Source organism: Copadichromis virginalis, linkage group LG18, assembly GCF_057382275.1.
Source record: "Copadichromis virginalis isolate Kocher_CV1m ecotype Utaka linkage group LG18, C_Virginalis_male_GT1.1, whole genome shotgun sequence".
Classification (NCBI taxonomy): domain Eukaryota; kingdom Metazoa; phylum Chordata; class Actinopteri; order Cichliformes; family Cichlidae; genus Copadichromis; species Copadichromis virginalis.
Window position 1 is genome coordinate 33019449 of NC_140635.1, and position 22975 is coordinate 33042423.

At 42.1% G+C, this 22975-nt stretch overlaps 1 protein-coding gene across 2 annotated transcripts; it reads right to left on the reverse strand.

Annotated features, from left to right (window-relative positions):
* Positions 1 to 18295: 18295 nt before the first annotated feature.
* LOC146688338 (uncharacterized) lies at positions 18296 to 22343 on the reverse strand. Of its 2 annotated transcripts, XM_085439631.1 has the most exons (5): positions 22214 to 22343; positions 22054 to 22102; positions 20662 to 20817; positions 20372 to 20464; positions 18296 to 19427 (listed from the first exon to the last, which is right to left on the reverse strand). In XM_085439631.1, the coding sequence occupies exons 3-5, from the start codon at positions 20731 to 20733 to the stop codon at positions 19113 to 19115; spliced, it is 480 nt and encodes a 159-aa protein (XP_085295757.1). In that variant the 5' UTR covers positions 20734 to 20817; positions 22054 to 22102; positions 22214 to 22343; the 3' UTR covers positions 18296 to 19112. The 2 variants fall into 2 exon arrangements, with proteins under 2 accessions (XP_085295757.1, XP_085295758.1); XM_085439632.1 differs by lacking the exon at positions 22214 to 22343 and having other exon boundaries at positions 22058 to 22097.
* Between the last annotated feature and the right edge of the window lie 632 nt (positions 22344 to 22975).

A 22975-nucleotide genomic window follows, 5' to 3' on the forward strand; every position in this document is an offset into this window, starting at 1 on the left:
TGCAGACTGGGATCAAACCACCAACCTTCTGGTTAGCAGCTGACCTGCTCTACCACCTGAGCTACAGCCACCCATCAAAGCGCAAAGAACAATGCATAAAATCGTCCACTTCACAGTGTTCTGGAGCTGACATGATCTCAAGTGATAAAATGATAACGTGATTTGAATGATGAAAGCGCAAACTCTATCAGTGAAGACTACTTGCAATACTGTAAAAAGATTCCAGGAAGAAGACAGTGGATTAAAATTGTGGTAAAATACTCAAGGATGCCAAAGAATGACATTTATTGTACAAGAAATACAATAGGAACACTGTGAGAGATATTCATTAATCATCTCAGTGTAATGTGCATATTGTGTGTATGGCATTTACACATTGTTGTTCCCCTGCTGTTTGTTAGCTTGACCATCTGTCTGACCTTTGCACTACTGATACTATCCGTGCGTGTGTTTATCTGTGTGTCTGTGTGTGTGTTGTTGTTGTTACTATGGCCTAGATCACATTAGAACAAACCATTACACCAAAGAATAACAGATAAGGATGGATGCGGAGGAAGAGGAACTGGAGATGTGTTGGAATAGACAAGAGGGGAGGGACTTTTAGAAACAAGAGACACACCATGTAATCACATGGAGTGATAATGATCATAATTTGATCTTATTTTTAAAACTTTTAACAAGTTTTGTCCTAGAGATGGATCCAGTCCAAATGTACAGGCAGGTTTCTGAGCCACCGGTAGGATGCTTTTGCAGGAAAACAGTAGAAAACAAACTGATATGTGATGTTATAGGTTTATCAGTTTCAAACTGTTTTTTGTGCTTGAAACGGCATAAATTACAAAAGTAATGAAAAATATGAAGTAATTTAACAGTCAACTCTCAGTTATGCAGTTATTATTATTGTTAGAGTTCCATGTTTCTGTTTATTTGGGTTTAAGATTTGTGCCCTCATGTTTTGTGTGGGTTTAGTTTCATGTGTCATTTTCTGTCTGTCTCTCTATGTCGAGTCTGCGTCTTAGTGTGATGGTTTCTTGTTCCTGTTTTATTGTGAAGGTCTGTGTCTCATGTGAGTGTGTTCAGTTTTACCTCTGTCTCGTCTTGTTGATTATTCCCAGCTGTGTCCACCACCTGTGTGTAATTCCCCTGTGTTTCTCTGTGTGTATTTAAGTCATGTCCTCTGTCATTGTAGTTGCTGGTCCGTCTGCGTATCCACCATGTTTCATCCGTGTGTTCCCTGCCGTCATCATCATGTACCATCGTCTTCCTTCCTTTATGTTCAGGTTCGTGTTCGGGCTCAGTAGTTTAGTTGTCCCAGTATAGTTTAGTTCTCCGTTTTGCTGTTTGCCTCTCTTTTTGTGTTCAATAAATCACCTTTACACCTTCACGACTGCCTGCGTTTGGATCCTCCTTTTCCTTTTCTACACGGCTCTTTTCACTCGCCGTGACAATAACTATAGGTATGTACAGGCTGTAGTGAGTACAAGCTATGTACAGGATATGAACAGGCTATAAATATGAAAAACTATACAGAATATGAAATAAATAACTTTACAGAAATCTGAGATATACAGCTATACAGAAATGGGAACTATGCAAGTTGTAAACAGTTGTGGGGTTAAAAATTATCGTATGTACAGAATGATTATTTACAGAGCTATACAGTAGTGCAGTTAAGATAAGTGAGATATGTGGATAATTTCTACAGAGGCTATATAAAGTGCTAGTGGTTGTGAGTGGTGGTTCAGTCCATGTTATTATTGTGTGTTTGAGGGTACAGTTGTCCATTGTGAGTGTGTGTGTTCAGTCCATGTGTTAACGTGGGTCAGATATCAGGAGGCAGAGTTCAGGAGTCTGACAGCTGTGGGGAAGAAGCTGTTCCGGTACCTGGTGGTCTTAGTCCGGAGGCTCCTGTAGCGCCTCCCAGAGGGCAGGAGGGTGAAGAGTCCATGTGATGGGTGACTGGGGTTTCTGATGATTTTCCCAGCCCTTTTCAGACACCGCTTCCTGTAGATGTCTTTTATGGCAGGAAGTGGTGCTCCGGCGATGCGCTGGGCAGTTTTCACGACCCTCTGCAACGCCTTCCGGTCCGAGGCAGAGCAGTTCACGTACCAGACTGTTGTACAGTTGGTCCGGATGCTCTCGATGGTGCAACGATAGAAGTTCACCAGGATGTCTGAGGACAGGTGGTTCTTCCTCAGAGTCCTCAAGAAGAAGAGGCGCTGGTGAGCCTTCTTGACCAGCTTGGAGCAGTTGGTCGTCCAGGTGAGATCCTCGGAGATGTGGACTCCCAGGAACTTGAAGCTGCTCACACGCTCCACAGCCGTCCCCTTAATGTGGATGGGTGGATGTGGGTCAGCATTCCTCCTGTAGTCCACGATGAGCTCCTTGGTCTTCTCGGTGTTAAGCAGCAGGTTGTTTGTGTCGCACCACTCAGCCAGACGATCCACCTCCTCCCTGTAGGCGGCCTCATCGTTGTCACTGATGAGGCCAATCACCGTGGTGTCATCTGCAAACTTAATGATGGTGTTGGAACCATCAGCAGGTCTGCAGTCGTGGGTGAAGAGGGAGTAGAGGAAAGGGCTCATCACACAGCCTTGTGGTACACTGGTGTTCATCGTGATTGTAGATGAGCAGTGGTTATCCAGCCGGACATGTTGGGGGCGGTTGGTCAGGAAGTCCAGTAACCATTTGCAGATGAGGGAACTGATGCCCAGGTCTGTCAGTTTCCTGATGAGCTGTGAGGGGTGGATTGTATTGAATGCTGAACTGAAGTCTATAAACAGCATTCTGGCGTAGGTGTTGTTGTTGTCCAGGTGTGAGAGGACAGAGTGCAGTGCGATGGAGACCGCATCCTCTGTGCTCCTGTTCTGGCGGTATGCGAATTGGTGGGGGTCCAGGGTGGGGGGGAGACAGGATTTGAAGTGTGCTAGGACCAGCTGCTCTAAGCACTTAGTGATAATGGGGGTGAGTGCTACTGGGCGGTAGTCATTGAGGCAAGATGGGTTGGAGTTTTTGAGTATCGGGACGATGGAGGTGGATTTGAAGCAGGCCGGTACCACAGCGTGGGCCAAGGACAGGTTGAATATGTCTGTCAGCACTCCTGCAAGCTCCCCAGAACACGCTCTGAGAACACGCCCGGGGATGCCATCAGGACCTGCAGCCTTGTGGACATTGATCCTGCTCAGCACCGCTCCTACATTGGTGGGGGAGAGAGTCAGAGGTTGGTGGTCTGGCGTCACGTCTGCTTTGGTTGTGGTTGTGGGGTTCCCTCGCTCAAAACGAGCATAAAAGTTGTTGAGCTCGTTGAGGAAGGAGACATCAGAGGATGCGGGGGAGGGTTTGGTGGTCCTGTAGTCTGTGATGGTCTGGAGTCCTTGCCATCATCATCAGTGGGGTAAAACTAACCTTTCTCACAATGGTTTAAACCCAGGTCACATTCCCTATTTAAGTGCACAGAAGTAGAATGACAAATTAATTGCTTTTAGGACTCTTGTCCTCTATACTAATACATGACAGATTCAGCCAGTGTAGCACAGGCTTAGATCTGGCCCGTTTATTATTGTTTATATTGTTTCATAATCAGTGAAATTGTTTAAGGGGAAGCAAGGTAGTGATTGCATAAATAAAAACAGACATCAATTAAAATATACAAAGTAAAGTCATCTCTCACCTTTCATCTCAAACACCAGTCTGTCATAAAAACGATCTGTCTTGCATCCATCCTTTACTTCACTGCCATCTAGTGGTTGCAGTTAGCTATTGTCTCTGGAAGCAGAATTAACGCAGCTTGACAGTGGAGCCACTGGATCTGTATGAGCAAGCATTTTCATGGCCGTGTCACTATCCTGTTAACAATGGCTTGTCATGCCCAGAGGGCAGCAGCTGTTGTGGTCCTCACAGGACATCCACTATTCACTCTATGCAAGGCCACCTGGGTTGGCTGGTAGACTGTTTACTTAGCCTGATAGGGCGGAGGACACCGTCTCAGCTGAACTATGGACACGCACACACATACACTTACACTGATAAGCACTCACACATCCCCCCTCCCCTTCCAATGCCTTCGATGCTTGTTGCCTCCTGGGAACACGAGGCGGGTCTCGGCCCGCGCTGGAGAGTCGGCGCAGTGGCAGGATGGCTGCTGTGTTGCCTGGGATTACTCCTCATCCCCTACCCAACCCTGGTCACGTGCTGTATAATGTTGTACTGTGGACATTTATGTGCTTTCTGTGCAGAGGAGTTTTTTTGTTTCCTGTTCTCATGCTGTCCTCCTATAGCCCAGCATGAGTAGAGGTCTCTTTTTTTCCTCTTGTACTTTCCCATTGTAGTGTACATTTCAGTGTTTTTTCTGTAATGCAACTGTTCTCTGACTTGTATCCCCATGCGATGTCTGTGTTGTGTGTGTATGGGGGGCGGGTTCATTCCACTGCAGGGCAACCTGCCACTGCATGTGGCAAATAAAATTTGAACTTGAACTTGAACTACAAAGATATGATTTTATAGACTATGATAAATCACTGTAAATTACACAAGATATAAAGTGTTTAAAATAAGCTCAACATTATCCATCAATGTTAGTACTACTTTGAACCACATAACACTATTGAGGAATATTTCTCTAAAGAATAAATACTTTATTTTAGAAGTTTAAGCTCGTCTTTTTTGGAGGTTGCTGGGTGGGGGAGCTATAGTCTCAGCTATCCTTTCTGTACAAGTACCTGCATGCCACGCTTTTAATGTATATGGGGAAAACAGGGAAATGAAAGTTCAACTGGAATTGCACATTTGAACTTGAAATTCCAAATGCTTTCATCCAACATTTTATTACTGAAAAAGTTTCATAGGCTACACATTTTGGGTTGCGGGTCTAGGTTATCATTAGCAATGCTACTAGCTGGTGTTTTTTACTTGAACTGTTATCTGAATCAGCCAGCTTACATATAGATACATATATATGTGCAAGAACAAGTTCTTTATAAAAATGGGTATTTGAACAGCATTTTCACTGGTTTCATTTGGCTCTTTCATCATGAGAGCTTTTCAGATCTGCTGCAGTTAGAGGACTGGTTAGGTAAAGGCAACTAATGGTATTATAAGAAGTTGCTAGCACTGAAAGTTGGAAAAAGAAAACAAGCACCCATTTATATTTATATGGGTGCTATTTGGTTATTGGGTCTAAATACCATACTCATGAACCCGATGTGTCTTGTCTTGAAGACAGCAGCCTGGGGTATAAATTTAAATGCTGAAGGTAGTTATTCAGAAAGGATTCATTGCTTCGTACGTATTTGACAAATACTATAAAAATAGATTTTTTAAATGATTTAAGCTTTCCTACGTTTATTTTATGTCATTTTCAGGCTTAAGAATATAATGTTTAAAAAATCAACTGTAAATTGCACCCTAGTATGTCTAGCAAAAAGAGTGTGTGTGCGTGTCCATCCATTCCTGCAGTGCAGTGGTGCATCCAGGGAGTTGATAGGAGCTGAACTGTAATTGTGTCAGAGCAAAGACCCAGAAAATGCAGAGAGACAGCCAGATAGATAGAGACAGTAAGAGAAAGACAGAGTCCCCCCATCATCCTAAACTTAGCTAAATGTCATCCATCAAGGCATTTTAGTATTTTGTAGTTCAGTCTGCTGCACATGGAATGCTGCGGAATTTGTTTGATTCACCAGCTTTCCACTTGCTTTACATGTTCTGTTATCAAGGCTCCAGCTGGTGCTGATCACAGTCTAATATCATGTAACCTTGAATATATTATTTTGATTAAATTAGTAATAATAATCTGTGTAGGATACAATGCAGCTCCACTGAACAGGAGGTTTAGAACAAAGCAATCCTGTTTCTATGCCATTAATACCAGGCAAATTAAAATGATGTATTTAAATGGCCTGTATTTGTATAGCACTTTACACTACATTCAGTCATCCACCCATCCACAGACTGGTGATGGCATGCTACATTGCAGCCACAGCTGCACTGACAGAGGCGAGGCTGCCGGACACTGACGCTACCGGGCCCTCTGACCACCACCAGTAGGCAATGGGTGAAGTGTCTTGCCCAAGGACACAACAACCGAGACTGTCGGAGCTGGGGCTCGAACTGGCAACCTTCTAAATACAAGACAAACTGCCAACTCTTGAGCCACGATCGCTTTGTATAGTCAAAACTGCAAAAAAAAAAAAAAAAAATACTGACTGTTTTTTAAACAGAAGTTCATTTTGGTGACATTTGAATATTTTTTGTTTTAAAATGCACATACTTCATGTTTATAAGGGCAAAGAAATGTGTTTTGGAGAGTATCACGATGCATGCTCTGTCATGGTCCTGACAGACTCAGTTTGTGAGTTTTGTTTTGGACTTGTTATTAACTTCTTAGAAAGTATAAGTTAATTATATTCTAGTTCCTGAGCATGTTACTTTCCACACCCTCTGTGTTTGTAATTATAGTTTTTGGTATGTTCATGCCTGTCCTAGTCTCCTCTCCGTATTTTTTTTCTTCAGTCTCCCTGGTCATGTCTCCATGTCTGTTTATCCCCAGTCCAGGTATCAAGCCCAGGTGTCTTAATCTGAATCTCATTATGTGCATGTTACTTCCTGTTTTATTTTGACAGTCTGATTCTGTTCAGCTGTGTGCCCAGGTATGTCCACTCTGCCCTAATCTCTAATCTCTCTTGTGTGTGTATATATTGTCTGCATCTCCTCTGTTCTCTGTCATGTTGACAATTCAAGCTTTGTGTTTCTGTGTTTCTTGTGAGTTCTGTGTCATCCTTTTTTTTTGTGTGTGTGTGTGTGGCTAAACTTAAACCTGATGTTTAGCCGTGTCTGCAAGTCCTGAATTTGTGTCCTTACCTTGCCTGCCATACCAAACCCTGACAGAATGACATGACCAGAAATGGACTGAGCGGACTTTGGAAGACCTCAAAACCCCACTGCGGGTTCTAGGAGGGGGGAATTCTGGCGGGCCCTGGAGCATGGGTTATCTTTCAATTGTCCCTAGGGGTTCCCCAAAGTTGCTTTGCCGCTCACTCTCCAGCCTTACCGCTTACCAGCTCCTGTTCCCTGCTGCTGGACAGCTACAGGTGCCTTGGTGTTCACCTGAACAACAAACTGGACTGGACTCATAACTCAGACGCCCTCTACAGGAAAGGGCAGAGCAGACTGTACCTGCTGCGGAGACTCAGGTCGTTTGGAGTAGAGGGCCCACTCCTGAAGATCTTCTATGACTCTGTGGTGGCCTCAGCCATCTTCTATGGTGTGGTCTGCTGGGGCGGCAGCATCTCTGCTGGGGACAGGGAGAGACTGAACAGGCTGATCCGAAGGGCCAGCTCTGTTCTAGGATGCCGTCTGGACCCAGTGGAGGTGGTGAGTGACAGGAGAATGGCGGCTAAGCTATCATCCCTGTTGGACAACATCTCCCACCCCATGCAAGAGACTCTGACAGCACTGAGCAGCTCCTTCAGTGGGAGACTGCGGCATCAACAGTGTGGGACGGAGAGATTTCGCAGGTCTTTCCTCCCCACTGCTGTCAGACTCCACAACAAAGACTTTTGCAGCTGATCAAACCCTCACACGTGCAATAAGACTGCTATATGTGCAATTCTTGTACAATTCTTCTTCTGACAAAGTTGTACTTTTGTATTTTCTTACTCAGTTGTATATAGCATTTGTATTTCTATTTTATTCTATTGTATATAGTATTTTATTTTATTTTATTTTATTGCATTCCAGTGTTTTCTAATTTCTGCTACATAACTTTGCACTTTTGCTGTAACAAAACAAATTTCCCACCTGTGGGACTAATAAAGGTCATCTTATCTTATCTTATCTTATCTTATCTGCTTCACACTTGGGAAGGCGTGGCTTATGTTGGCGGGGGAGTTTGTTTGGGTGACCTGCAGCCTCACTCCGCTGCAATCCTTCATCCTGTTTATTGGGGCTTCCTCATTCCGAGTTGCACAAGCTCTATGACTCACTACTGCAGCCGAAGATCAGCACTTTTTCACCACTTACCTATTTGTCTGTCAGCTTTCCATTGCCTCGCCTTCCACCCGACTCCTCTGGACAGCAAGCTCCTCAGAGGAGGAACTGCTGTTTCCAGTGGCAGAATGGGCAGCCCCTGTCTGTTTGGAGGGAAGCGGTGAATGAAGTTGTGTGGAGTTTGTGTGCAAGTTCAGCAGTGCCCTAGCTTCTAACTTTTTCCCTTGCCTGAGTTTTTGAATTTTTGTATTTTGTTGAGTTTTCTGAATATTACAGCAATAAAGCTGCCTGTTTCAGTTTACCCATTTGTTACAGAGCCTTACGTCAGCTTACACCTTTTTTAAAAAAATAAATATTAGCTGCTCCTTCTTGTTTAAGTTCCTTGATGTTATTGTTATTTTGAAGTTTTTAGTTTCATTCAGGGTCATAACCATGTGTCCAGTGATGTAGTGTTTAACAGAATACATTGGGAAGTGAAAGGCCACTTTAGCTTTTATTCAGAGCCATGATCAGGATTTATAAATCAGTAAGGTTCCTAAAGGTATTGTATTTAATGTGTAGTAGCTGTGTTTACAGAATACACTTCTGTAGAGACTACGTCTTAGAGTAGCAATACAGGGAGTGCAGAATTATTAGGCAAGTTGTATTTTTGAGGAATAATTTTATTATTGAACAACAACCATGTTCTCAATGAACCCAAAAAACTCATTAATATCAAAGCTGAATGTTTTTGGAAGTAGTTTTTAGTTTGTTTTTAGTTTTAGCTATTTTAGGGAGATATCTGTGTGTGCAGGTGACTATTACTGTGCATAATTATTAGGCAACTTAACAAAAACAAATATATACCCATTTCAATTATTTATTTTTACCAGTGAAACCAATATAACATCTCCACATTCACAAATATACATTTCTGACATTCAAAAACAAAACAAAAACAAATCAGCGACCAATATAGCCACCTTTCTTTGCAAGGACACTCAAAAGCCTGCCATCCATGGATCCTGTCAGTGTTTTGATCTGTTCACCATCAACATTGCGTGCAGCAGCAACCACAGCCTCCCAGACACTGTTCAGAGAGGTGTACTGTTTTCCCTCCTTGTAAATCTCACATTTGATGATGGACCACAGGTTCTCAATGGGGTTCAGATCAGGTGAACAAGGAGGCCATGTCATTAGTTTTTCTTCTTTTATACCCTTTCTTGCCAGCCACGCTGTGGAGTACTTGGACGCGTGTGATGGAGCATTGTCCTGCATGAAAATCATGTTTTTCTTGAAGGATGCAGACTTCTTCCTGTACCACTGCTTGAAGAAGGTGTCTTCCAGAAACTGGCAGTAGGACTGGGAGTTGAGCTTGACTCCATCCTCAACCCGAAAAGGCCCCACAAGCTCATCTTTGATGATACCAGCCCAAACCAGTACTCCACCTCCACCTTGCTGGCGTCTGAGTCGGACTGGAGCTCTCTGCCCTTTACCAATCCAGCCACGGGCCCATCCATCTGGCCACATCAGTGGTGGTCGTCTTTCAGCCTTTCTTACCTTGGCCATGTCTCTGAGTATTGCACACCTTGTGCTTTTGGGCACTCCAGTGATGTTGCAGCTCTGAAATATGGCCAAACTGGTGGCAAGTGGCATCTTGGCAGCTGCACGCTTGACTTTTCTCAGTTCATGGGCAGTTATTTTGCGCCTTGGTTTTTCCACACGCTTCTTGCGACCCTGTTGACTATTTTGAATGAAACGCTTGATTGTTCGATGATCACGCTTCAGAAGCTTTGCAATTTTGAGACTGCTGCATCCCTCTGCAAGATATCTCACTATTTTTGACTTTTCTGAGCCTGTCAAGTCCTTCTTTTGACCCATTTTGCCAAAGGAAAGGAAGTTGCCTAATAATTATGCACACCTGATATAGGGTGTTGATGTCATTAGACCACACCCCTTCTCATTACAGAGATGCACATCACCTAATATGCTTAATTGGTAGTAGGCTTTCGAGCCTATACAGCTTGGAGTAAGACAACATGCATGAAGAGGATGATGTGGACAAAATACTCATTTGCCTAATAATTCTGCACTCCCTGTACAATCAAAATCAGAAAGGACTTTATTTTATACAGCTTACAACTTTAGCAGTCGCAGCTGGGTATTTACAAAAATGGAAGAGTTTTGTGTGCATAAAATAATGCAATAAAAGAAAATAACAATAGAGAACTTGAAATTAAAATAGAGTAAGGGAAAAACAACCTCATGTGTCAACCTAACCTCGTAAACACAACCAAATCACACGCAGGGCAGATTGTAGGGTGGGTTATAACTTTGTAGAATTATTTTCAATGTTAAAGCCATCTAGTGCATCACTCATTAACTCATTCCAATTGTTGTTTTGTAAAAAAACAAAACAAAAAACAGCTTAATAGCTGGTTATGCCATGGTTCATGTGTAAATAGGTTGGCACAAAGTAATTTAATATGTTATGGATAGAGAGGGGACAGCAGATCTTACCATGTCCAGTCTAATATAACAGATAAGCTGACCAGGTGTAGGCTCAGCTATAGCACAAATCCATTAATACAGTTTTGCTGTCGTTGTCAACTAATAGTAAATACATTTTGTTAATTTTACCTCCTAGGACCTGGCATCCACATATGTGGACATCACATTTTGGGATGTCTAGACCAAAATACAAAATTTTGCTCTACAAGGAGCTGAATTTCCACTTATGAGGACATTATACTGCCCCTGTTCTATCGAAATGTAAAGCAAATATCCTCATATGTGGATCTCATTTCTCTCAGAAACAAAAATCAGGTAAAAATAATAATTCTGGTAATTCTTTGTTTTTACATTAATCAGTTCCCAAACAGCCCAAATAGCAAAGAGAAATTAAAAATGCATGCCATGAAAGAGTTCGGGTCTTAGGAGGATAATAGATATTTATTTAAGTATCGAGATAAAAATATTTTACAATTCAAAACAATGTTTGCTTGTAATTGGTGGGGGCATCTGCCAAGGGGCAAAAACACAAACTATCAGAGAGTTAAGAAAATCAAATAGACAGTGAATAGATGTCAGTGGCGAAGAAATGCTTAGTGAATTATGTAGCCTGATCCTAGAGCAGCATAACAAAGGGATGTTTGAGGATCAACAGATGCCTATATGCTTTATTAAAAAGGAAATTTGAAGCCTAATCCTGTAAGTTCTTCTCAATATTGTAATATCAGCTTTTTTTAAATGACTCTGGCAGTGTATTTTTGCTGTTTTTAGAGGTTTTGTGTTTTAAGTATAGATGCTTGGCCTTGACAACATTGTATATTCTTTCAGACTTAATACAAATTCCCCAGTTTTATATAACTCTCTCTCTCTCTCTCTCTCTCTCTCTCTCTCACACACACACACACACACACACACACACACACACACACACACACACACACACACACACACACACACACACACACATTCTTTTACACATTGTGCCAATAGAGGGCATTAATTGTGCCTGACTGTACACATTTAACACATAGTTTACAAGCTAAATTTGAGCTGAATTCAGAAGAATTTGAAATGAAGCCAACACAAATAAACAATTAAGTATAAAATTTGCTATTTCATGATTGTGTCTTTTCAGGCTCTAATTAATCTGCGTCTATCATTTTGTATATGAGGAAATCTGCAAAAATTCATTAAAAATGGCTGCAGGTCAATAAAGCAAAGCCAGCAGATTTATTAAGTCGGAGCCCATTTCACAGAGACAGAAAGGGATCTGAGATCAAACCAGTAAGAATTCAGGTAGACGTCTAAACTGCACAAAACTGTCTACCTCTTTATCTGTCTGAAGGAGGGTTGACTGACTCACCCAGCATTGGTGACTCCCCTCACTTCATGAAAAAATACTTGTCTTTAGGTGGAATTCAACAGTTAAAAGAATATTTTCCTGGGAATATCCAGGAGAGGACAGCAGACCCTATCATAACATCTCAGTGCAGTTGGGTCTGCTAACTTGTCAGTCAGTCAAGCCCAAGATAGTTTATTTTTTGCTTCCATCACTTATTACCACCAGTCAATGTCAGTGACTTTGTATTTTGGTCATATTGGGGAGCTTCTCGGATGAGAGGTGAAACCATTTGACCTTAGAACTGAAGAAGCTTCTCGGATGAGAGGTGAAACGTCTTCAAGCAACTTAAAGAAGTCCAGACGCTTTTCTTTGCAAGCTCCTTTGACTACAATGACCTGGATGACTGAGAACCTTCACAGACATTGGGGATATGATATTGATGCTGATCTGTTGATCTTCAACATGAAGCAATCATTTTGAGGAAAATGCAACTGAAATATATAAAATCAAAGGTTTACTTATTCAAATAATTAATCATCAGAGAAAATCTGCTCGTATAAACTGAATGTAGACCAGTCAAGGAAATCCCATTTGAATGTTCCTACTAATGTAGCAAACTAACATAGAAAAATGACATGTAATGAAATTACTTAAAGTCAGCATTTTGGGAAGATTTTTATTATTATTATTATTATTATTATTATTATTATTATTATTATTATTATTATTATTATTATTATTATTAATTTATTTTTTTGAATGCAGGACAGCCACTACAAACATATGACTTTATAGAATATGATTAAACTGCCAGTAAGATTAAATTGTCATGCCAAATCTAATAGAACAGGTAAGTGGAACAAGTGCTAGCTCCACCAGAGCTTTCATATTAGCACCTCTGAGAAATCACTTGATTAACCAAAAAACACTGATGGGAAATTTCTCAGCAGAAAAACCCTTTAATTTCATTTTACTTTCATTGCGAGGTTTTCAAAAGCAGTGGCTCTAAAAAATTCCACGACCATTTGGCAGCTACAGTAGATAGTGAGATAACTAAGGTAGTAATAAAATATATACAGGGAGTGCAGAATTATTAGGAAAACGAGTATTTTGTCCACATCATCCTCTTCATACATGTTGTCTTACTCCAAGCTGTATAGGCTCGAAAGCCTGCTACCAATTAAGCATATTAGGTGATGTGCATCTCTGTAATGAGAAGGGGTGTGGTCTAATGACATCAACACCCTATATCAGGTGTGCATAATTATTAGGCAACTTCCTTTCCTTTGGCAAAATGGGTCAAAAGAAGGACTTGACAGGCTCAGAAAAGTCAAAAATAGTGAGATATCTTGCAGAGGGATGCAGCAGTCTCAAAATTGCAAAGCTTCTGAAGCGTGATCATCGAACAATCAAGCGTTTCATTCAAAATAGTCAACAGGGTCGCAAGAAGCGTGTGGAAAAACCAAGGCGCAAAATAACTGCCCATGAACTGAGAAAAGTCAAGCGTGCAGCTGCCAAGATGCCACTTGCCACCAGTTTGGCCATATTTCAGAGCTGCAACATCACTGGAGTGCCCAAAAGCACAAGGTGTGCAATACTCAGAGACATGGCCAAGGTAAGAAAGGCTGAAAGACGAGCACCACTGAACAAGACACACAAGCTGAAACGTCAAGACTGGGCCAAGAAATATCTCAAGACTGGTTTTTCTAAGGTTTTATGGACTGATGAAATGAGAGTGAGTCTTGATGGGCCAGATGGATGGGCCCGTGGCTGGATTGGTAAAGGGCAGAGAGCTCCAGTCCGACTCAGACGCCAGCAAGGTGGAGGTGGAGTACTGGTTTGGGCTGGTATCACCAAAGATGAGCTTGTGGGGCCTTTTCGGGTTGCGGATGGAGTCAAGCTCAACTCCCAGTCCTACTGCCAGTTTCTGGAAGACACCTTCTTCAAGCAGTGGTACAGGAAGAAGTCTGCATCCTTCAAGAAAAACATGATTTTCATGCAGGACAATGCTCCATCACACGCGTCCAAGTACTCCACAGCATGGCTGGCAAGAAAGGGTATAAAAGAAGAAAAACTAATGACATGGCCTCCTTGTTCACCTGATCTGAACCCTGTTGAGAACCTGTGGTCCATCATCAAATGTGAGATTTACAAGGAGGGAAAACAGTACACCTCTCTGAACAGTGTCTGGGAGGCTGTGGTTGCTGCTGCGCGCAATGTTGATGGTGAACAGATCAAAAAACTGACAGGATCCATGGATGGCAGGCTTTTGAGTGTCCTTGCAAAGAAAGGTGGCTATATTGGTCGCTGATTTGGTTTTGGTTTGTTTTTGAATGTCAGAAACGTATATTTGTGAATGTGGAGATGTTATATTGGTGTCACTGGTAAAAATAAATAATTGAAATGGGTATATATTTGTTTTTTGTTGAGTTGCCTAATAATTATGCACAGTAATAGTCACCTGCACACACAGATATCCCCCTAAAATAGCTAAAACTAAAAACTACTTCCAAAAACATTCAGCTTTGATATTAATGAGTTTTTTGGGTTCATTGAGAACATGGTTGTTGTTCAATAATAAAATTATTCCTCAAAAATACAACTTGCCTAATAATTCTGCACTCCCTGTACAGTTCTACTGCCAGGAAAGCATGCAGAGAGGGGAAGACCTCTGGAAAAAAGGACAGTGTTATTTATTACATTTGTATTCTATTTTATTTTATATCTATTTTATTTATGTATTCTTATGTATTCATGGATTGCACTGCTCGTTACTGTGTGTTTTCATTTAAGTTTGATGTTTCAACAAGTTGTTGTACCTATTTCACATTTTTATAGAAATATAATGACATCTACAGAGATGGGCAGTAACGCATTACAAATAACGTGTTACTGTAATCTGATTACTTTTTTTAGCGTAATGAGTAAAGTAAGAGATTACTGTTGCAAAAAAGTAATTAGATTATTGTTACTTTCCTGTAAGCACACTGCGTTATTGCGTTACTAAAACCGTGATTTTTTTGCGAGAGTGTCTCATGACAATGACGTAAGCGCATGCGACGTCCATGGTAACAGACTTGAGTAGATCAACAATAGATAATATAGAGTTTGTGAAAGTACTGACCTTACTTTGAGTTTGATTCTGTGAAAAGTGACAAAAACATTAGCGTCCGCTGTACACTCTGTGTGGGAAGAAAACATCTATCTAAAGTGAAAAATTAAACCTCAAATCTGAGCAAGCAATAAGCACGTTGCCACGGGAATGTGAAATTCACAGAGAAACACCGGGATCCCCCCACTGACATGACCGCTGCAGCACCGGGCAAATCTCCGACTGCTCCGCTCCTGCTAAACAGGTGACTAGAGTTTTAAAAGCGACAGGACTCAGTACCACTGAGTCTTTGATTTTATTTATTCTTATTCTTTGCTGTGTTTTACTTGCATCTATTTGAAAGAATGAGTGTAAACACAAATTATTTTATTTTATATGCTGGAATATGCAGAAAATATAAATCTTAAACAAATTTCTTCCAGTCAGTGACTGTTGCATATAATTTAATTTTTGCTTGATGCAATGTGCATAAAGTTAAAAGCTAAAAAGCCTGTTGCGGAGGTGTGGTCCCTGGCTCAGCTGCAGGGGAGGAGTGGTGCAGTGAGGTCAAGGGGGCGGTACCGGGAGGCAGGTGAGTAACCGGTGTTGGCGATTGACTGATGATGGTGTTCCTTTCAGTTTCCCTAGTACGGCAGAGTCGAGTGGGGAGAGAGAGAGCTGGACTGGAATGGACTGTTTGCCTTGAGCACAGAGCTGTCAGTAAAATACAAATACTCGTGTCACATACTTTATAAGTGGTGCCGAAACCCAGGAAGTGGGATGTCTGACCCACACAATGCATCACCCCCTTAGCCTGTGCAGTTGTTGGCACAGATGCTGGCAGGGTTGGCAACAGTGTGCCGAGACCAGGCGGTGGCCCAGCAGAAACGCCTGATTAAGCTGCAGGAACACCCAGGTCCTGGAGCAACTGGTTGGGGCCGTTGCACCGCTGAAGTCCCCGCCTCTGCCGGTAGCGATGCACTGGATGGGGGGATGGTGACGATCCCCAGATTCTTTTGGAGGCATTCCGTGCAACGGAGGAGGCGTGCCAGTGGCCACAAGCGGAGTGGGCCCCGTGCCTGATTCCACTACTGTTGGCGGAGGCTCAAACGGCAACCCTAAGCCTACCGCCGCCCTCACGGGCCAGCTTTGCTGAGGTGAGCCGGGCTGTGTTAGACCGGATGGGCCTCGCCCCGGAAGATCATCGCCGGTGGTTCCGCGCCTGCAGGCTGACTTGGGAGGATCGGCCGTTCGCATGGGCGGAGTGGTGGCTGCAGCTGGGGCAGTTGGCAGGACAAGCCAAGCTGGTGGACAAAGTCGTGCTTGAGCAGTTTGTGGAGGGGGTGCCGGCAGAGACAGCTAGATGGGTCCGGTGCCATAGACCAGGGAGCCTAGAGGTGGCGGTCACGCTGGCGGAGGATCACCTGGCCGCCAAAGCAGAGGAGCCGGGGGGAGCCAGCCGGCCACTGAGTAAGCAAGCCCCAGTGCCGGCACCCAGGCGACGGGCTCCAGCGCCTGCACCGGGAGAACAGGCCCCGGTTTGGATTCCTACTAACCCGTTCTCTTCTGCCTTGCCTCCCCAGGGATCAGAGACAACCAGCGCTGCCCCTGAGCCACAGGAGTGCTGGAAGTGTGGGCAGCCAGGACACCTGAGAAGAGATTGTCCTGCCCCACTCTAATGGAAGTGGGGCAGGTGTCCTGCGTCGCCGGTGCCCCAGCACCCTCCCCTGGTCGAGGAGGGACATACAGACTCTAGGGGGTATAGGCCATGCTTTGGTGGACACGGGTTGTACGCAGACCCTCGTGCACCAAAGCTTGGTTCGACCTGGGGCATTGCTGGAGGCAGAGTGGGTGGAGGTGAATTGTGTTCATGGTGATGTGCACAAGTATCCCATAGTGCAGGGGTGGGCAACTCCAGGCCTCAAGGGTCGGTGTTCTGCAGGTTTTAGATATCACCCTGGGGCAGCACACCTGAATCACATGATTAGTTCACTACCAGACCTCTGGAGACATGTTGAGGAGGTCATTTAGCCATTTAAATCAGCTGTGTTGGTTCAAGGACACATCTAAAACCTGCTGGACACCAGCCCTCGAGACCTGGAGTTGCCCACCCCTGCGATAGTGCCACAGTTGTTAAAATATAAGGGCAAAACGCATATAGTTAAGGCTGCGGTTAGCCCGCGCCTGTTACATCCCCTTATCTTGGGCATGAATTGGCCGGGGTTTCATCAGCTGTTGGGGCAATACGCGGGGATGCAATCATGACCATTAGTAGCGTGCAGTGTCTGCGTGGCACTCAGCACTGATGCAGGGTCGTCCGACACTGACTCCGGGGAGGGGGAGACAGCGGGCCCTTCAAGGGAGGACCCGCCGGCTCTGGAAATTACCCCCACGGGAGATTTCCCACTGGAGCAGTCTCGTGATGGCACCCTACGCTCAGCCTTTGAACAAGTGATTGAGATTGATGGTCACGTGGTGCGCCCTGAAAGATAGGTTGTATTGACTATGTGCATGTTAGCATATTCTACTTCCGGTGCAGAAACTCCTGTGGGGAGCTTTGTTTCCGGTGTCCTATTCACGCCCTGTTTACGGTCCAAAACATACATCCATCCATCTTCATCCGCTTTATCCGAGGCTGGGTCGCGGGGGCAGCAGCCTAAGCAAAGAGGCCCAGACCTCCCTCTCCCCAGCCACCTCCTCCAGCTTATCAGGGGGAATACCAAGGCGTTCCCAGGCCAGCCGAGAGATATAATCTCTCCAGCGTGTCCTGGGTCTGCCCCGGGGCCTCCTCCCAGTGGGGCATGCCTGGAACACCTCACCCAGGAGGTGCCCAGGGGGCATCCTTGTCAGATGCCTGAACCACCTCAGCTGGCTCCTTTCGATGTGGAGCAGCAGCTGCTCTACTCTGAGCCCCTCCCGGATGGCCGAACTTCTCACCCTATCTCTAAGGGAGAGGCCAGCCACCCTTCGGAGGAAGCTCATTTCTACCGCTTGTACACTCAAAAAAATCTGTTGTTGGATGAACACAATTTAATCATGGCACCCTTTTTGCACACAATTTAACCAAGTACAATAAACCCTTTTCGATCATGTCAAACCAACACATTTAGCATTTGGTGGTTTAATGTAATCAGATTACGTTGGATCAACATACTATACTTACATTGATTTGAAGTGATTTATTTAAGTATGTAGAGTGAAATTTGTTTTAATTCATTCTACACAATTTAAAAAGTTTAGGAAAACAGAATTAAATTGTTGTTTCAACAACTACTTTGTTAATCAAGGCAATGATTTCACTCATTTCAACCAAATTATTTTAATTAGATTTGTTTACATTTGTTACACATTTAGAAACCCACTACTTTACAAAAAAAGTCACAATCAGATTATGATAACATTATCTTTATTAACTGGATTTAGTGGACAATATAAAAGCTTACCATTTTTGTACACCTGCAAGCATTATGCCACTTCAAAAGGTAAAACGTTAGAATACTTATTTACATAGGTAATATGTTGGAACCAAAGCTTCCACAACTAAAAACAGATGCAAAATTTGCTCAATATATCGACTGCATTTTAAAAAATTAAACTAAAAGATAAAAATACATCTCCCACTTGGCAAGTTAAAACATGTGACAAAATAGAAATGTGTGAATTTGGAAAAATAAAATAAAATAATTAGAAATAATTTGGGGGCAATACAACAACAACAAAAAATTCCATAGGTGATGAAAATCTATATTTTTTTGGTGTATCTCATTGAAATAATTATTAGTTTGACCAATTTTTATATTTCTGTATTTATTTTTTTTAAATTTTGGTTGCAGTCCTCCACAGCTAGCAATATAGTTTTGCTGTGTTTTAAAACATGCTAGCAAGCAAAATGGACACAATAATACAGTAAACTTAACAGGTGGCAGTGGTCTTAAACTTTACAGGCCCTTGATACATAAACACAACATAGTACTTCTGTCAGTACTTCTGATCCATTTTGAGCCATCTACTGTATATAAGGACAAACAAAAATCATCTGCAGTGCTGTATAAAAGGTGAATTGCCCAACAGAGAGAATCCAAAAACTTAAAAAAAAATTTAAATGAAAGAAAAAAATATAAACAACTCAAATATTAACATTATATATTGGAAATCACCATTGCACCAATGAACCATTCAAGACCTATCAGTCATTTTCAAGTGCTCTCACCCCATAAGCTTGTTTTTCAGAAACTGTACCTTTGAAGACAGCTTTTGTCCATCAAGATTTAAAAGTATCTTCTGGAGGACTTCAAAGGTGCATTTAAGTTCTGGTGGGTAGCTCAGGTTCAAACAGTATATGAGTCCAAACAACAGAGCACATGCTTGTGCAATGTTACCCAAATCAGTGTTAGCCTCCACACCCTCAATCAGGACACCAACGTCCTCTGGGTCATCTTCAGGTTCAGCACCCTCCTTCTGGATGACGTACACCCCCATCACAGTTTGCTCCATGCAGCTTTTTCCCTCGCTGTCCGTATCCTACATGAAAAAGTATAAGACAACAAAGTAAAATTTAAGAGATTGTTTAAACAACTGTTTCTATGCTGTTCATAAAATCCAAGTAGTCAAAGTAATAAACAGAAAATTACACCACTAAAGTAGTTGTTAGTAATTACTCCAATACATAAATTATAAAATACACCTCTCATGTCAAAAGAGGTGGCATAATTGACCTCTCACCGGCCCCTCCCCCGAAAGGGCCATTGTCCAATTACACATTATAGCAACCGTTACTGTGTCTGACAAACATTAACCTCAAGCAAGATGGTGAAGCAGTGTGCCCACCGATACGCCGAGAGATTGTGTCTGGAGGAGTTGTGTTCTTTCCATTCACAAAGTCAAAAACAACATGAATGGATTAAACAGTGTGTATGGCCCCACTCCCAAGTAAATGTACCGATATGAATATGAAGCATGTCTGCTTGCACATTTGGGTACCCATTGGTGCGCAGAGGAAACCATTTGTTTGTCGGACGTAGCAAGAGTAACTTAGGGGGACAGGACTCGAGAAAAGGCTAACTCAGCTGCTAAAATAAAACAGGTATAGAAGTGTTAGTACTAAACAGCTCAAAGTTCATAGACATTTCTATTTACAAATACTGATGACCATAGCAATGAAAAAACAACAGGACTTGTTTTAATCCAAGTACAGATTCAAAAGCAATATTGTCTTGATGCATGTTAAATGCATTGTATGTTTGTGTATCAAGTTTAAGTAGGCATAAATTTCTTTCCTTCCAATACCAAATTCCAGAAATTCTTTATTGCAACGCTTAATACTGTTTGGTATTCAAGACATCCTTTCCCCAATACCAGGTGTCTTGTTGCTAATCTCAAAATTTTAATTTTAATGATTTGCATTTGAGGCAACGTCACAATTTGTATGAGAATGTTACAGACAACATGCTGTCACAATGGCTCACCAAGTACTCCTTTATTAACTTCTCATAGTCTTCGTTTAGGTAGATGCACAAAGACTTCAAGATGCATGCTCGTCTGGTATGGATGTTGTCATGCTGGAGAGGAGGAGGAGATAATATGAGCCAAAACCAGTCTGTTTTTCTTAAAGCTAGGGTAATCAGTTAACTTGCATAATTATTCTTTAGGTTAGAACCTGGCATGTTGTTAAGCCGAAACAAAATTGACAACTTCATCTCCAAATAAAAGTTATTTTTGCTGCCTATGACAAAGTCTACTCAATCCTAATACAAACCTTGGAGATGGCAAGCATGAGACCTCTTATTTTCTTTCCACGTGTCCCTCCTTTGGTCAGAAAGATTTCCATTAAGCGTGGCGCGTATTGGTCAAGCTCGGCAAAGAAAGTAGATAGCAGAGGCTTTGTGGTGATTCGCAGAAACTCCTTGTCAATCTGCAATAGAGAACAAATACATTGATTAAAAACTCAACTGTATATTTCACTCACTTCACATCTAAGCTGACTAAAGCTGCTTTTAGAAGACCATGCGGACATCAGTGCTGTCTGTGTAGAACATGAATCAGTCTGTGTCAGATCCTGAATTTGAAATTTCCACTAAAGTCACAAGTAAGAGGCAAGTGGAACCAAGATCTAGGCCATTTGCTTTTTGAAGTTTGCAAAGACTGCTAAATTGCACCAGTGGTAGTTCACTCTTTGCAACACAGTACGCTGTTCTAAACAGATTTTTCAGGTTTATTTTTAGTATATTATTTGCAAGTGGTGTTTGTTCTGGGAAAGATATTGCAGACTGACCAATAATACGTTTCTTGCATTTCTCATGGCTTCTAATGGGGGCCTTTCTTAAAATGACTGGTCCCAGTAACAAAGGCGCTTGTCGACTCAGAAATCGAGAGAAAACCAACAACACACCCGGCAGAACATTATGTTATTTACACGGGTGCACATAAGTGGTCCGCATGTGCGCATTCGCTGTCAAAATAAAAGTCGCGCACCAGATAAGAAGTTGCAGCGCGCGTTTGCGTCCATATAAAACGCAGTGTTTTTGTCCTAGAGTGGGATTTTCACGGCACATTCCGCACCACATCTCTGTGCGTTCATCATTTGTTTGAAGCCAGCTCACCTCCTGCAACCACTTTTCCGAGAATACGCACTTCTTTTGTGGTTTGGACTCCTTCTGACATTTCTTTGGAGGTGGAGGAACATCACAGTAATTGCTTAAAGGAGCTTCTTCGACATCTTTAAGAGTTCTAAACAAATGTCTGTCCTCCTCCAGAAAATCTTATGTACGCAAACACGCGTTGCAACTTCTTATCTTGTGTGCGTTTTTTATTTTGACAGCGAATGCGCACCTGCGTACCACTTATGTGCAGCCCTGGTTATTTAGCTCGTCATATTGCTTTGGTTTTCTTTCTCTCCCTCTCTTTCTTTCATTCTTTCTCCCTGTCCTATCCCCCAGTCATGTCTGTCCCGTTTGTAGCAACTGAAAATAAAATAAATTCATAATTATAATAAAGGTCAATCAAATGGACCAATATGGCAAGGCCATGATGATCCACTTGGTAAAATAAATCCGCTTGGCATCTTTCTTGGCCTTAAGACAACAATTCTGATGGCTAAAGATCCAAACGGGACACACACACAAAAAAAATAAAAAATAATAATTTGTACCTACTACTCTCCCTGATGGAACAACGCTTGCACTGCCACATACAAGTCACTGAAAGAAAAAAAGAAAAGCAGTTTTAAGGATGGTTTTATTGGCACCTTTTTTTCACTTTGATTAAATCATAAAACTATCATAAAAAATATATGATGGTAAAAGGCTTACCATGAGGAGGCATAAACAATCAGAAAAAGGGGTCAGCTTTCTTTGTGGTGTTACTATGGTAAAGAAAACAGACAAAATTATTTTATAAAAATTCCACAGTGGATTTTTTTTTTTACTTTGTTGCAAATGTATAAAAAAAATACAAATACATATAAATACCTCTTGCAATATAAAATTCACAGATAAATATCCAATCTGTTGCCATATGTAATAGCAGTGTTTCACACTATGCAATAAAGATGCTGGTAGTTGCGGTAAAGGTCCGACAGGCAATTTTCATAACTATCCGCCATTGCCTTTTCCTCTGACCTCGTGTTTATGCTCTTTTTCCCATGCACTAGCGTTCAAGTCAATTCGAAGGATGCAGCCCCTGAATTTGAACACAGCTAATATTTAGCAACTCGCGCATGCTAGTTTAACTTGCATTACTGCCAGAGGCCGAATGCTTAAAATAAAAGGAGAGAGAAAGAAAGAAAGAAAAAATGCAAATGATAATAAAAGAAGTGAACAAAGACCATGTCTTGCAATAACCGTCATTTAAAACCAAAGTGAATGCTAACAGAGCTAGGTAGAAGTTCAATGAGACAACCATACTAGCTTTAGCTAACTTCATTTACTTTGAAAGTGAATTAGAAACGTGTTAAATATTGAATTAAACATATCAATAACCGCTAAAAACACTATAAGACTAACTGCAAAAACGGGTAAAAAAAAAAAAAGAAAAACAATGAAGTGGAAATGCTAATAATAGTATAAATATAC

Bases quoted from the DNA above. Each gene is read 5' to 3' on its own strand.
- LOC146688338 (XM_085439631.1), bottom strand. From the start codon at position 20,733: ATGGAAATCTTTCTGACCAAAGGAGGGACACGTGGAAAGAAAATAAGA. The intron at 20,465-20,661 runs GTTTGTATTAGG...CCTCCTCTCCAG, and splicing joins TCATGCTTGCCATCTCCAAG to CATGACAACATCCATACCAG. The intron at 19,428-20,371 runs GTGAGCCATTGT...TTTTTCATGTAG, and splicing joins AGTTAATAAAGGAGTACTTG to GATACGGACAGCGAGGGAAA.